This window comes from Danio rerio, chromosome 15, assembly GCF_049306965.1.
Source record: "Danio rerio strain Tuebingen ecotype United States chromosome 15, GRCz12tu, whole genome shotgun sequence".
NCBI classification, from domain to species: Eukaryota; Metazoa; Chordata; class Actinopteri; order Cypriniformes; family Danionidae; genus Danio; species Danio rerio.
Window position 1 is genome coordinate 3,655,995 of NC_133190.1, and position 15,598 is coordinate 3,671,592.

The window sequence follows — 15,598 nt, forward strand, 5'->3', positions numbered from 1 at the left end:
AAAAGGAGGGGGCGCTCAAAAGCCTGGCTCTTTTAGAAAGGACTACGATGCACTCAATCACGGTGGGCCACAAATGCCTAAATAGGAAGTTTGGGGCTAAGAGGCTGATAATAGGAGAGGAGAACACACTTGGGGTCTTGGAGCCCTTGATAGTGCCTGGGGCCGGCCCCTCGGCTATTGTAGAAGCAAATCTCCCATCATTATGGGCTTTGTGATCCGCCGAGCCATATTTCATTCATTTCCAGCCATTCAATTTCTCCATTGAAGGCGCTTGTGAAGGCCACGTCTTGGGTCAGTTTCTCGCTGGGAGGAGGGTGAGATATCACAATAGCAAATGGAGTCAATATGATGTTGGTATTTGCATGATGAGTTTCTTGCACATGCATATCAATGTGTTTGGTTGTTGTTGGCAATGTTGGAAGTGTGAAACGTTTTGCCTGGGTTGTCTTGAGCAGAGCTGTGGGAATGAACAGTGCTTGGACCTGGAAGAGAAGAGCACTTGGCGTCCATTAGTGAATGATTTAATGGAAATTTCACGTCGATAGACATTCCAGCAGAATCTTCCCCTCATCCCTGTCATTTATTAGCCTTTCTAAAAAAACTCAACATAGGCTCATTCTGAAAACGTAGCCCTACATACATTTCTGGAGATCCTGAAATATGTCGACAGAATTATGTATGGCTGCATTTTGTCTTTAAAATGAATCCTACTGGGTGGTGTGACGTCATCCCTTTTCTCATTTACCAGCTGACCGCTTACCTCCGTATAGCCAGCTTTCCTGCTGTTACCAGTTTGCCCAGTAGCTCACCATGTATGTCGGCAGACTTGAGATGAAGAGAGGAGTTAACCATTATGACGGGGTTTAAGTCCGGTGAAGAACGCTTCCAGAAAGCGGGTAAGACAAAAACAGAAGCCAAAAAATAAAATAAACAAGTAAATGAGAGGGCGAGAATGTGGTAAAATATGAAAACATGGTAAAAATTCAGCTTTTCTTTTTCTGGATTGCTGTATAAAATTGTTGGTTGGGTTTAAGTAAGTAGATGTGCGCTGATCAATCGGTGCTTTTTTAAAACACTATTGATTGGGTTTGGAGAAGGGAAGGTGGCCTCTGGTGGATTTACGCAAGGACAGCATGTACGAATGACACTCGCGAGAGAAATTTGAGATCTCAAAAAGCGTATACAGCAACCTCTTGTGGATTCCCGAAAACAAAATGTCCCTTGGCGCTCTCCAGAAATGTATATAGCGGTACATTTTCAGAATGAAAATCAATCAAGTCAATGCAAGTAGATACTGCAGTGAATCTCTGCTTTTGACACAGTGTTCTAATTACAAACTTGTCATGCTACAACATGCAAAAAAAAAATCATTTTGTCATGAACATTTGCAATGGCAAAGTTACTATTTAAAAAAAAAAACAACTTTGTATTTCTGCTATGTCGTGGCTGAACACAAGCATAAAACTACTATGACACCGATCACCTCAGATGCTGATTATTATTATTATTATACTGAAGTTTACCTCAGACGTTAGAGGGCACCTATGGTGAAAATTCTACTTTTCAAGCTGTTTGGACAGACATGTGTGTAGGTATAGTCTATAGACCTTCATATTGTCTAAATTCACAAGACCTCCCTGCTGAAAAATCCATCTTAAACCAGCCTAGGCTGGTTGGCTGGTTTTAGCTGGTTGACCAGCCTGGTTTTAAAGGGGTTTTGGCCATTTCCAGGCTGGTTTCCAGCCATTTCCAGCCTGGTTGTAGCTGGTCTGGCTGGAAAATGACCAGCTAAATCCAGCTAAAACCAGCTTGACCAGCCTGGTTTAAGCTGGACATAGCTGGTTTTGGCTGGACTCCCAGCTTGGCTAGGCTGGTCAAGCTGGTTTTAGCTGGTCATCTCCCAGCCTGACTAGCTAAGACCAGGCTGGAAATGGCTGGAGACCAGCCTGGAAGTGGACAAAACCCCTCTAAAACCAGCCTGGTCAACTAGCTAAAACCAGCCAACCAGCCTAGGCTGGTTTAAGCTGTTTTTTTTTCAGTAGGGCTGACAACTGAAGTTGGATTTCAGGTTCCATTTACATTAATGTGTGTATTTTTTAAAAGCATAAGTTTTGTTGTAGCACCCACACCACACAGGCATTTTGACCTGTAAAAATTGAGGGATTCAAAACCCCTGAAAACTGTCAGTTCAGTGCAGGCCAGGGGTCACCAACACAGTTCCTGGAGATCTACCTTCCTGCAGAGTTCAACTCCAACTCTGTTCAAACACACCTGAACCCATTAATTATGACCTGGCAGGTGTTTGGTCAGGGTCAGCTGAAATCAGCAGGAACGCAGATCTCCAGGAAAAGGGTTAGTGACCTCTGGTGTACCCTGCTGAAAAATCCAGCTTAAACCAGCCTAGGCTGGTTTTAGCTGGTCGACCAGGCTGGTTTTAGAGGGGTTTTGGTCATTTCCAGGCTGGTTTCCAGCCATTTCCAGCCTGGTCTTAGCTGGTCAGGCTGGGAGATGACCAGCTAAAACCAGCTTGACCAGCCTATCCAGGCTGGGAGCCCAGTCAAAACCAGCTATGTCCAGCTTATACCAGGCTGGTCAAGCTGGTTTTAGCTGGATTTAGCTGGTCATTTTCCAGCCTGACCAGCTAAAACCAGGCTGGAAATGGCTGGAAACCAGCCTGGAAATGGCCAAAACCCCTCTAAAACCAGCCTGGTCGACCAGCTAAAACCAGCCAACCAGCATAGGCTGGTTTAAGCTGGATTTTTCAGCAGGGTAGACAGACTGAAATGCCAACTTTTGAATACAGACACACGACTATACACGATCACTCTCTGACTGGCATTCTGCACTATTGAGGGTAGTTCCCAGATTCGTCAAGACTCTTTCTTATGACCATTACACATCTGTTAGACTGGTTCCAAAATGTCTTACAGGGTTTGCTCCAACCTTAATCAGAAACTAAGCCAGCAATCAAAGTCTTTAACTGTATTCGACATTGCCCCATATACCCTCATTGACTATTCCCTACGTTAGTTCAATAATATAGAACTCTCACAGTGCATTCTGGATATTTTCCAGATGTTGGGTGTACATTGATTGTAAACATTTTTTTTGCGATGCATTGTGGGATTGATTGAGAGCACTTCAGAACATACATTATAGGTTTGGACACCACTAAAATGGTTGCTCCCTCTAAAGGCTGATTTATACTTCTGCGTCAAATGCCGGCGTATGCTACGGCGTTGACGCATAGCCCTTCGTCGTGGCCGTTGGCGTCACTGACGTGCACCTCTCAAAAAATGTAACTACACGTCGGAACAACGCATAACGCAAGCTCTGTGATTGGTCGGCTTGGTAGTGCTGACGAGTCTGGACGGGACCGAGAGCCGCGCGAATGGCGCGAGCTGGGTTGTGTTTACCTCATAGTTAAAGTTGTTGCACGTCCGCCGGTTCCTGCCTCAAAATGAGCTAGTTTGAGCCACTTGTACATCCAGGAAATGTTCAGGAAAAGCAAAACAGCAGCGAAGAAACTCGACACAGAGGAATATTTACACCTCACTGCCAACTAGTGTTTCCGAAGTGTTAATGCAGACCAACAGAGACAGCGTGCAGAAGTATAAATGCACAGCTACGGGCGTTGCATGCGCCGATGGTTACGTCGGTCACTTGATGCAGAAGTATAAACCAGGCTTAATACTGCACTATTTAGGAGTCTAGGGGGCAATATGTGTTTTCTAGAAATTATGGGCAGGTGTTTGAACCAAACTCCCCAACATTTGACCAGTGAGCCCAGCAAACATCCCTCTTACAAGACTTTCAGTACAAGCCAAACGTCTCGCTTTTTACCTGGCACTCACCAACCTTCAGATTTGCATAGATGAGAGGCTGATAAATAAAGGAGTGACGTTTAAATGGCAGAGTTAAGCATCGCTATGACCTTTCACGACGTTGAGATTCACTTCTGCTCTGAGGTATCCCATCTAATGAGGGAATAAGTCTTCAGCCAAAGCAACAAAAGCAAATGAAATGTCAAAGGCTTATGCGGAAAGTCTGGCAGCTTATTACGTTGGCTCCGCAGCCCCGCTCTAAGCCCCTGCGAAAATGCTGTGTTTGGATTTGGGATTCCTGTCATTCTTAAGACTTGAGAAAGTGTTTATATAATGAGCTCTGACTGAGCCAAAGGGCTAAATATGCTTCTGGTTTGAGCGAACTACACATTCCCCCCCTTACTCTTGGCTAATGCACGGCCTAGGTTTGGCACACGATAATAGCCCATGCCTTAGTTGAGTTCCTAACAATGATGTGGAGGTGGAAAAGAGAATAATGCACAGTCCTCTAGTAAGGTAATATCCACTCTTTCCGCATCCTTGAAATGATGCACTCAAGAGCCAGTCGAGTTTTTTGTGATGTGTTTAATCGAGACCTGCTCTGTTTTATGAGCGGAAAACATTCAGTTAGAGCTCGCTGGTGATGGAGAGACTGCTTTTAGCCAGTCAATAAATGTAAGAGGAAACCCGGAGATTTCTAATGCCCGAAACAGATGCATAATAGGAGGCGACCTCATGGGTGTGGCTCATGTGGTTTTTCCATCAGGTTGTTCTAGCTATGTGAACTTTGGCTTGCAATACTCAAGTAAAGAATGTGACTGTAAGGCACTTTTTGTTTCTTTTCTTGTGCCAAAATGTGAGTTATACATAACTGCGAGGAAGCTGGATGGGGTTGTAAGCGTTACGATACTTTGATGGAGAAACGCTTGATGTGTAGATGTGTGTGTTGCTTGTTTCATTGATGGACAGGCTTTGCAAAGAACTTGAAAAATGAAAATCATTCATTATTTACTCACTCTCATGTTGTTCGAAACTTTCGTCTGTAGAACACAAAAGATATTCAGAAGAATTGTTTCTTGCAAATATTGTGAAAACTCAGTTGGGACGAAAGTAGCTTGCCTTTCTCTGCATGTAGTAGTAGTATTTTCAGTAGTTTTAAAGTCGTTTTTTTGGTTACGATTCCTTAATGTGTTGGATAATGTATGTTTAAAAAGCATTGAGTGCAATATAACCATTCATTTCCAGTTTGTTTACAGCAAAATGTAGTGTGTTGATGTTTCCCAGAGATGGTTTGATGCTGGAAGGGCATCTGCTGTGTAAAAACGTGATGGATAAGTTGGCGGTTCATTCCGCTGTGGCGACCCCGGATTAATAAAGGGACTAAGCCGAGACTCACTCTCAGGTCGCATCATTCAAAAGAAAAAGGTCACATGATAGACTGAACTGTCTTATCAACTGGCTGAATGTAAAGGAGGACTGAGCAAAATTGTTTCTACTTTATAATTAATGTTCTCAACTCACAGCAGTACAACTTTTCAAGAGTGCAATTGTTTGTATTCCTTACTTTACTACTATAATTTTTCAATTTCCATATCTGCAATGCCTGTATTTTGGCTTTTTTTTGCACTCCACTTAGAATCCAACATGGAAATCAATATTTTTCTGTATTGTCATTTATTGTTTTGAAATTCAAATGGCATTAACATGCCTGGGTTTTTATTTCTGTAATAATTATGGCTGTCAAGCAGGATGTTGATGGTGTATTGTGGGTCTGATGTTTCCATGAAGAAATCTGTGTTACAAGTTAAACAAAAATTCTAATAAACAATTATATTTTGAATTTAATAGATTTTGTGTTGCGCTTATCTTAATTTTACATTTGAATAGCCAAAATGGCAAGTTTCAGTCTTTTAAATGCGATTAATCGCGATTGTTTGCAAAAAAATGTGTAATTAAATAGTTCATTTTTTATCGATTGACAGCACTAATAAATGCATATTACATTACATTTTAAAGTATCGTGTGAGAAATTAGTTACAGCAACACCAAATTTCGAATAAAAAGTTAAACACTTGTTGGAGATGGTTTTTATGCTGCGTTCACACCAGAAGCGGAACGCGTGGATAAATTGCGCTATTCATGCGTAAATAGCCGCGTGAACATTTGAGTTTATTCGCTTCATTCGCGTGTCAAATCCGCTTCATTTGCGCGTCAAATTCACTTTAGAACAGACACGAATTCGTGTGATGGGCAGGGCTTCTGTCTGCCCCCAGACTCTAGCTTAATAGGTAAATGGATAACATGGATTTTATTAAGAAAATAACAGTGTTAATGTGCTTTATGAAGGCTGTAAAACAGCGCCGATGCGTTTAGGGCCGTGTCTGAGTCCACTACATCCTTTCAGATGTGCATCCAGCTCTGTGAGCTCATAAACTCCTCCAGAAACTGAACTTGGCTGACGGAGGCTTTAAGTGGTGCTTCTGACTGAGCCAAGCCCAGTTTGATGAACTTCTTGTCGGTGTCAGCTGGAGGATTTCCCCTGCAACACCCACAACAGGTGTACGTCACAATCACGCCCCCACGAGAGCAAGCTCCTGATTGGTTAACGCGGCGCGAATGTCCGCTAAAGTTCAGATTTTCGAAGCGCGTCAAACGCACAAAACGCTCAATTGGCGCCGCGCCATTTGCATGTATCGCTCCATTTGCACTGTGCCATTCGCGCAATTTGCGTCATTCGCGCCGCGACATTCCTGTGTATTGCGCCACAGGATGTCTATTCGCGCATTTGCATTAACTTAACATGTAAATCACTTGCGCTTGACGCGCGTTCCGCGTCTGGTGTGAACGCAGCATTAGACTTGCACTAGGAATAATGGAAGATAGAATACCTTTGCAGAATAAACTCTGATATAGCGACCATTACACCCACTGGACTCCATTACGCTTGCTTTGTTTACTGTTGGTTACTAGGTTACCAATACTACAGTCAGCAGCTCTAACAACTTGATGAAAATGCACCTGATTCTCATTTGGGATTTTTGAAAATATTCGATTCACTTTGGATGGAAATCGGGCTACTGTTGGGAAGGTGTTTCCTCTAGCGCCACCTGTTTTGTTGATGGAGTAACTGGATTCAAAGGGAGAAAGAATTAGAGAAAGACGCGGATCTGAGACTTTATAAATGCTATCAAAGTTCTCATCTCCTCCACGACTTCATTGATGCTGAGGCCAGCTCTTAAGTTTCTAGCATAGAGTACTCTGTTTCCCAGAATTCCCGAAGGAGAATGACCTGGGGCAAATCCACGCAAGCACTTTCAAGCGCTACTGATCTGTAAAAAGAGATCTACCTCTTTCCCTGTCCAGTCCATTTGCCGAGTCAGGGATACCCTCCATTTGTCACCGCTGGGATGTGTGTGTCTGGATGGCTGCACAGGCACTACAGAGATACAGAAACGGCTGGTGTACTTACTGAAGACAGATACAGTTGAAGTCTAAATGATTAGCCCTCCTGTGATTTGTTTTCTTTTTCAAATATTTCCCAAATGATGTTTAAGGGAGCAAGGAATTTTTCACAGTATTTCCTATAATATTTTTTCTTCTGGAGAAAGTCTTATTTGTTTTATTTCGGCTAGAATAAAAACAGTTTTTTAAATTTTTTAGACACCATTTTAAGGTCAATAGTATTAGCCCCCTTAAGCAAATTTTTATCCAATTGTCTACAGAACAAATCATAGTTATACAATGACTTTCCTAATTACTTTACCTTGCCTAATGTCACATTAAGCTGAATACTAGTGTCTTGAAAAATAGACAAATATGATGTGCTGTCATCATGGCAAAGATTAAAACATTTGTTATAAACAGATATGGCAGAAAAAATATACAAGGGGGGTAATAAATCCGGAGGGCTAATAATTCTGACTTCAACTGTATGCAATGAAACTCTAATCACAGGCAACTGAATAGTCAGTTGCAAGCACCAGAGGCTGTTTCAAGCTTTAGATCGTCGGTGCACTCTAAATAATAAAGGTCTTCAATGAACCTCTACTTCTCAAAGAAAGTAATGCCTCATTCAGACGAGCAGCGACTTTGCAGCTGCCTGCCGCTCTGAGTGGTCATCTGCTGCAAACACAGGTCTGCATACAGCACGAATACAAGCTCTGAGCGAGCATAGAGAAGATCACGTGAGCTCTACTAGTGCTCCTATTGGCTGTCGCTCGAGAAAGTGGCTTATCATTTGCATAAAGTTGGAGGTTTCTCATCTTAGTCACATTGCTCTCCACGTCAAGGTCCTCGCCCGGCTGGTGGGAGTTTCTGTGCGGAGTTTGTGTGTTCTCCCCGTGTCCGCGTGGGTTTCCTCCGGGTCTTCCGGTTTCCTCTCACCATCCAAAGATATACATAATTCATAACAGATTAAGCAATTCAGGCACCTGTCTACTCTCTTACTCCTCAAGTGTCTCCTTAGCTACCACAGCCAGGGAGTTTGAGATCTACCTAAGCTCAAGCTCCCCTCTCTCTATGATCGGGAGGGAGCCCTGGGCTCGAGGAGTCCTTGAGGCATGTTTGGCATGCCAAACAAGCTTATATTATATCATCAGCTAAGTGTGAACTCTTGAATTAAGTTTATTTGATTGACTTTGTACAGTCTTTAAGCTATGTCTGATGTTTCGTTGTTGAGTTAACCGTTTGTTAAGGGTCTCAGACACATTGCATATTGATCTTTATTTTGGTAATCAGCATTAACTGTGTGCATCAGCAGGCAGTTTTTGTCATGTGCATTATTTAATATAGGCTTCCTCGAAACACACAGGCACATTCAAGATGGACTTCCAGTGTGGATAATTTTTTTATTACAATAATAAATTCAAGTTTTTAATTTGTCAACTTTCATTATTTCCTATATTTGGCTTAGGGCTGGGGGATTTGGCAAAAAAAAAAAAAAAAAAAAAAAAAATATATATATATATATATATATATATATATATATATATATATATATATATATATATATATATATATATATATATATATATATATATATATATTATAGAAAAAAAATTTTTTATAAAGTTTGACGATTCACGATTTCGATTAATTTTTTTATTGTGTAACTAGTCAACTTAAAACATTACAACAACATGACTGAAATAACATTCACTTTATAAGTAGCTTAAAAAAGCATCTGGTTTAGGAACATTGTATTTTTAATGGCCATGCCATACATAAACTGGTCAACAAGGTGTAAAGAAATGTAAAACAAATTCACGAGTTAAATATCGTTGCAGAAGATTTGAATAAGCAATATTTGTTTAAATATTGCAGTTGCAGGAATACAGAGGTATTTTTTGCTGAGCCTGGGAAAGATTGGCTGTCAGCTCGGCTTTGACTTTGTCTTCTTCTGATTGAATGTCAGGTTGTAATGCTGCTGCCTTTTTCTTAAAAAGATACAGTGGAAGAAAAGGACTGAACATGGAAACTGTAAAGCCTAATTTAACCCAATGTGTGAAGTTGTGGACGTATAGCAGGAGCAAATAAAAGCACCAGACGTGTGTCTAATATAGTTAATCTATTTTTCTTTTTCCCCCTTTTAAATATCGATCATTTCATGTGCTTTGCACCACTCTCTGTGTTATGCCGCCTGATCTGTCTGGTTTTCAACTAGGTCCGCTAAATGACGTCATGTGGGCAGGTACTTTCATTTTCATTGCTACAGCATCTGAGGTGCTGCTCACCTCTGCTCGTGTTCAAACCAAAAGATCAGCGCGGTTGAACTTAGATCTGCGCGGTTTTTCACATGGCAGGTTTTTACGTCCATCATACATGTTGAGATCGAGTTTATCGACTTGATTAGGGAATATATCTTGACAATCCAGACGTGACTCAGACTAATGCAACAAGCAAAATCCTACATGACTTCACGCTTTAACAGACAGTCAAGCAGGTCGCACACAATGACTGTAAAAAATATGGACGACGCGACAGCCCCTTTTCCCATTGAAAGCCTTGAGGGCAAAACGCCTGCTTGACGGGCACAAACTGTCGCAAAAGACTGCTGAAATTGGAGCCAGACATGCGCAGAAGGACTGTCTGATGGAGCCAGAGGAGGAGCCGCGAAAATGAGCGGAGTCGAGCTTCCAACCAAACGCTTTATGTAAAATCAACCACTCCCCCGAACTTCTCAGCATGCATTTGCTGTCATATCAACACAAATGGATGTAATAACGTTAACAAATATGAAGGTTTTATAAATTCAATCGCGCCAGCTCCGGGCCGCATCGCATAACCTACTCGCGGCGTCGCGGGCTGATTCCAGCTCGCATGCGGCAGCGCCGGCTTGCTCGGCTGCCGCATCTGGCTCGATTGACTCGGGCTGGAATCGGGCAGTGAGTCCAGGCATCCGGAGTAGGTCCAGCAGAGGTAGTCAGTCTGAGCTCTGAGGGGTAAGTCTCCGGCATGCGCGAATCTAGCCGGAACTGGCCCGAGTGTGTTTTGCTATCTGGGTGGCTAGGCGTGTATCAGCAAACTAATAAAACCCGAAAAAAGCCCTGACCTTAGCGAATAAACAGTGTTCCACCAGGATCATGTCAGAAACTATAGTTTACTGCTGAACTCATTTTATCATGGTAAAATAACACAGAAATCAAATAATAACACTTCAGTCTCCTGCCGAAGCTCAGACGCGCTGCTTTGAGAAACTGTCAATCACAGCTGTCAATCACGATGACACGCCCAGCATTAAATTACTGCTAAAAACAAACTGTTTACAAAAATGAAGATCTGCACCTATTTCAGCACGATAACCAGTGCCTTAATCGACCTTAATCGATCTTTCGGGACATTTTATTGCAAGTGTAATAATTTTTTTTTATTTGGGCTCAAGTCTCCTTCATTAACTCGGAGGAGGCGGGCTTTATGACTTGTACTGCAGCCAACCCCCAGGGGGCGATCTAACGGCTGAGACCTTCACTCAAACGCTGGCTTGCGGCACACTTGGTCGCACACGAGAAGCGCTGGGACACGGCGGCTGGGCGACGCCGGTGTGTGTATAGAGACCTGTTTAGAATTCTAAAATCCATGGCGCTGCGTGGTGCTTCGCCGAGTAGCGCTTCTGGTGTGGATGGATGGATGGACGGAAAGCGAACTGCTTCACACAGAGAGTGAACCAAAGTGCATTGGTGCTATTATAATGTATCAAATATTTTTTTTGTAAAAAAATCGCGATTTCTCGATTTAATATAAAATTAAATTGTCGTCAAAACGTAAATTCAAATTAATCGAAAAAAATCGAAAGAAATCGCCCAGCCCTAATATGGCTTTTGTGCTTTTTAATAGAATGGGAGTTGGTAAACATTCAAGGGCGTGCACAGATGGGGAGCATTTTGATTGATGTAGTGGGCCGCTCTGTCCCAAAAAGCCAGGGCCGATTATTCCAGCCACTGGTGTGTGGTGTGTCAATGCTAGACTGTTGACCTGGCGACTTCTTCACAGGTATGACACTCAATCAAAATTATTTTTGCTGCTTGTTCAAACTACTCATTTAAAACAAACAAATAACACAATTCTTGATATTTTTGAGGACAACATAATTGTTTTATGTTCAATCCACTTAAATTTGTCAATCTATTTGTGTTGGGTCAAGATGAATGAATTGTGTGGAACATGTGCAGTGATATCTTGTAGGCAAAAGCTACTTGGGTGATTTCTGCAATACTGTGAGCTATATAGAGAAATCAACACAACTTGCTGAACCACTTTTATTCCCCGATTTGCTGTGTTTTCCCTCCCCCCCGCTCACTGCGATGGAGAGCCAACATTTCTAAATCACCTGAGTCTCAAATACCTGATTACGCCGGAGCTGTTTTCGGGGTCTGTGCTGCCAATAGACCCTCCGGGTTTTTATGGCTCCCAGGGGTGTCAACACTGATCCATGTTTAATCCAACAACCTGCTGGCCTGATCTCAGGGGTCCAGAGACGCCCCAGACCGAGGCTTATTAGCACATCTGTCTTCAGTAGAGGAGGACAGCAGAGCGAGCGTGAAGCAGGACGAGTGCAGGCTGGCACTGCTGAGAGGAGGAATGCTGGACCAGCTCGTTTCTCCGGAAAAATAATGTAATGTTAAAAAATGAGGGCTGCCTATCTGTCTGTCTGTCTTCCTATCTGTCCATCTGTTCGTCTGTCTACACTTTCCATCCATCCATGTATACATCCATCCATCCATCCATCTACAGTTTCTTTCCATCCATCCATGTACACTTTACATCCATCCATAATCCATCCATCCATCCATCCATCTATACATCCATCCATCCATCCATCCATCTATCTACAGTTTCTATCCATCCATCCATCCATCTACACTTTTCATCCTTCCATCTAGTTTCCATCCATCCATCCATCCATCCATCCATCCATCCATCTACAGTTTCTATCCATCCAATCATCTATCTACACTTTCCATCTTTCCATCTACAGTTTGCATCCACCCATCCATCCATCCATCCATCCATCCATTTTAACTTTACATTTTTCCTTTCATCCATCTTACTATTTATTCATTCATTCAATCATCCATCCATCCATCCATCCATCATTTTTCTATTTATCAATTCCTCCATCCATCTACACTATCTATCCATCTATTCATCTAGTTTCTATCCATCTATCCATCCATCCATCCATCTACAGTTTTATCTATTCATCCATCCATCCATCCATCCATCCATCTATCTACAGTTTCTGTGCATCTATCCATCCATCTATTTACATTTTCTATCCATCCATCCATCCATCCATTCATCCATCCATCCATCCATCCACCTACAGTTTATATCCATCCATCTTTCTATCTACACTGTCCATCAATCCATCCATCTATCTATCCATCCATCTACACTTTCCATCCTTCCATCTACAGTTTCTACCCATCCATCCATCCATCCATCCATTTACACTTTATAACCATCCATTCATCTAGTTACTATCCATCCATCCATCCATACATCTACAGTTTCTATCCATCCATCCATCCCTCGCTCCCTTTCTAACTCCATCCATCCATCCATCCATCCATCCATCCATCCATCCATCCATCCATCCATCCATTTACACTTTATAACCATCCATTCATCTCGTTACTATCCTTCCATCCATCCATACATCTACAGTTTCTATCCATCCATCCCTCGCTCCCTTTCTAACTCCATTCATCCATCCATCCATCCGTCCGTCCGTCCGTCCGTCCGTCCGTCCGTCCGTCCGTCCGTCCGTCCGTCCGTCCGTCCGTCTGTCTGTCTGTCTGTCTGTCTGTCTATCTATCTATCTATCTGTCTATCTATCTATCTACAGTTTTTATGCATCTATCCATCCATCTATTTACACTTTCCATTCATCCATCCATCCATCCATCCATCCATCCATCCATCCATCCACCCACCTACAGTTTCTATCCATCCATCTTTCTATCTACACTGTCTATCAATCCATCCATCCATCTACACTTTCCATCCTTCTATCTACTGTTTCTATCCATAATTGTAAAGTGTGACCCAAGTAAATGGTAAGTCATTACCAGTCCTACTTAAAATACATCAGTATATACTGATGGGGAAAAAAAGTTTCTGGCTTATCATAAGCTAGTGTGACATATTTGTGCAGTCTCGTATTTCTCTTACGGTCTGAATAATAAATAGGAATTCAAATTCATTTTTATTTCTTGTACAATTTTCTGCTTGAATTGACAATATTAATGCATTTCCATTCAGTTCCTCTGATAATGGCCTTTCACAGAGCAGTTGTTGAATCCTCCGTCATATTGTGCTATCCACCCTATTTTGGACAGTGGGGGAAACCGGAGCACCCAGAGGAAACCCAGGCCAACACAGGGAGAGCTTGCAAACTCCACACAGAAATGCCAACTGACCCAGCCGAGGCTCAAACCAGCGACCTTCTTGTTGTGAGAGTCCCCCTCCACAATCCCAAAACATGCGCTATAGGTGAATTGGATGAGCTAAATTGTTCGTAGTGTATGAGTGTAAATGAGTGTGTATGGATGTTTTCCAGTGATGGGTTGCAGCTGGAAGGGCATCCGCTGCGTAAAACATATGCCGGATAAGTTGGCAGTTCATTCCACTGTGGCGACCCCAGATTAATAAAGGGACTAAGACGAAAGGAAAATGAATGAATGACTGAATGAATTAATGACAATGGCCATGCTACACATTTGTGAAAAATAAGTTATATAGGTATGAAAGTGAGAGGGTGAATTTTGAGTTTGCAGGTTTTGCAAGGCCTGTTGCTCTTCTCCTGTCAAGATTTTGTGACAAGTGAGTGACGTGCAGCTCCTGACGGAGGCTATGAAGTCTGCTGTTTGTTCCCGCAGAGCAGATGTGTGTCAACTAGGAGTGCAGAGGGCGAAACATCCTGACAAAAGACACAGACTGAAAAAGGAAAGCTAGAAAGTAAGAGAAAAGGAAAATAGGAAACGATAATTTTCATCCAAAACCAAGAAAGATTTAACACTAGATTTTGTCACAACTAAATTGATGTTAGATTAATCAATAATGTTTGTTTTTAAAACTTATGCCTCACTAAGCCCCACCCACCACAGACACTGTCAGCCAACCAGATGTCAACAGATGACTTTGATTGACAGCCAGAAAGCTGATAAAAAGCTGAAGCTGCTCCTCTCGCAGCAGTTTCGGCTGTTTCCTGAGCTTAGAGCTGTCACTGAGACAGGTGGGATTTTTCATGACACCCATTTCACTGACATCTGTCAGGCTGCCGGGGCATTTTAGGCATGATATTCCATGAAAATAGTCGCTTTAAGCTAGTTTATTTATCACTGAAATTCAAGAAAGGTGAAATGTCTGCCATAAGTATATCCTAATTTATATTGAATCACACGGATGCTAGAGCCCATGTGTAGCTCCTTAACTACTCTTTAAACAAGCTATGTTTAGTTTTTGAGGTTACAGCAATGATTTTTTCCCCCTTATTTGTAAGTTTATCTAAGCTTGTATTACACCTACTATATATACTTGACTCTTATTTTGAAAATGGGACCAGCTCTCATGTAATGAACTAAACAACTCAGGACAGATTATGGACAGATGGACAGATTATAAATGCATTCAGCACCACCTGAAGGTCTGTTTAATGTCTTCTTTTGTTACTTTAACAGGTATATTGTGAAATTTTAGGCAACAAACACAAGTAGACTGCTCAATATAAGTGCTTATTGCATGTGTATGTACTGTGTCAGGTATATATAGATATTAGGGTAATTAGGTGAATCATTGTACAATGGTTTGTTCTGTAGACAATTAAAATATATATATTGGCCAAGGGGAGTAATAAAATTGACCTTAAAATGGAAAACCATCGTAGCATTTAGTCATTTAGCTATAGTTTTATATTAGGTGATATGACTGATAGCCACACCCTAAATGACTGATAGCCACACCCTATATGACTGATAGTCCGGATCTAAATGCCTAAAAGCCCAGCCCTAAATGACTGATAGTCCTAATCTAAATAATTAATAGCCCCGCCCTAAATGACTGATAGTCCGGATCTAAATGCCTAAAAGCCCAGCCCTAAATGACTGATAGTCCTAATCCAAATGATTAATAGCCCCGCCCTAAATGACTGATATTCCTGATCTAAATGACTGATAGCCCCGCCCTAAATGACTGATAGTCCTGATCTAAATGACTAAAAGCCCCGCCCTAAATTACTGATATTCCTGATCTAAATTATTAATAGCCCCGCCCTA

General features: G+C 42.0%; 1 protein-coding gene across 4 annotated transcripts in view; it reads left to right on the forward strand.

The window, feature by feature from the left end:
- LOC100334706 (lipoma HMGIC fusion partner-like) overlaps positions 1-15,598 on the forward strand; it is a 127,295-nt gene that overhangs the window by 36,017 nt on the left and 75,680 nt on the right. Inside the window, exon 3 of one of the 4 annotated variants that reach the window (XM_073924318.1) lies at positions 11,157-11,312. The exons of 2 other annotated variants lie outside the window; for them this stretch is intronic. In XM_073924318.1, the coding sequence (XP_073780419.1) occupies positions 11,157-11,293 (137 nt within the window). In that variant the 3' untranslated portion in view covers positions 11,294-11,312. Of the gene's footprint in view, positions 1-11,156; positions 13,527-15,598 lie in introns of those variants that run through there. One more of the 4 variants, XM_073924317.1, reaches the window with a different exon arrangement.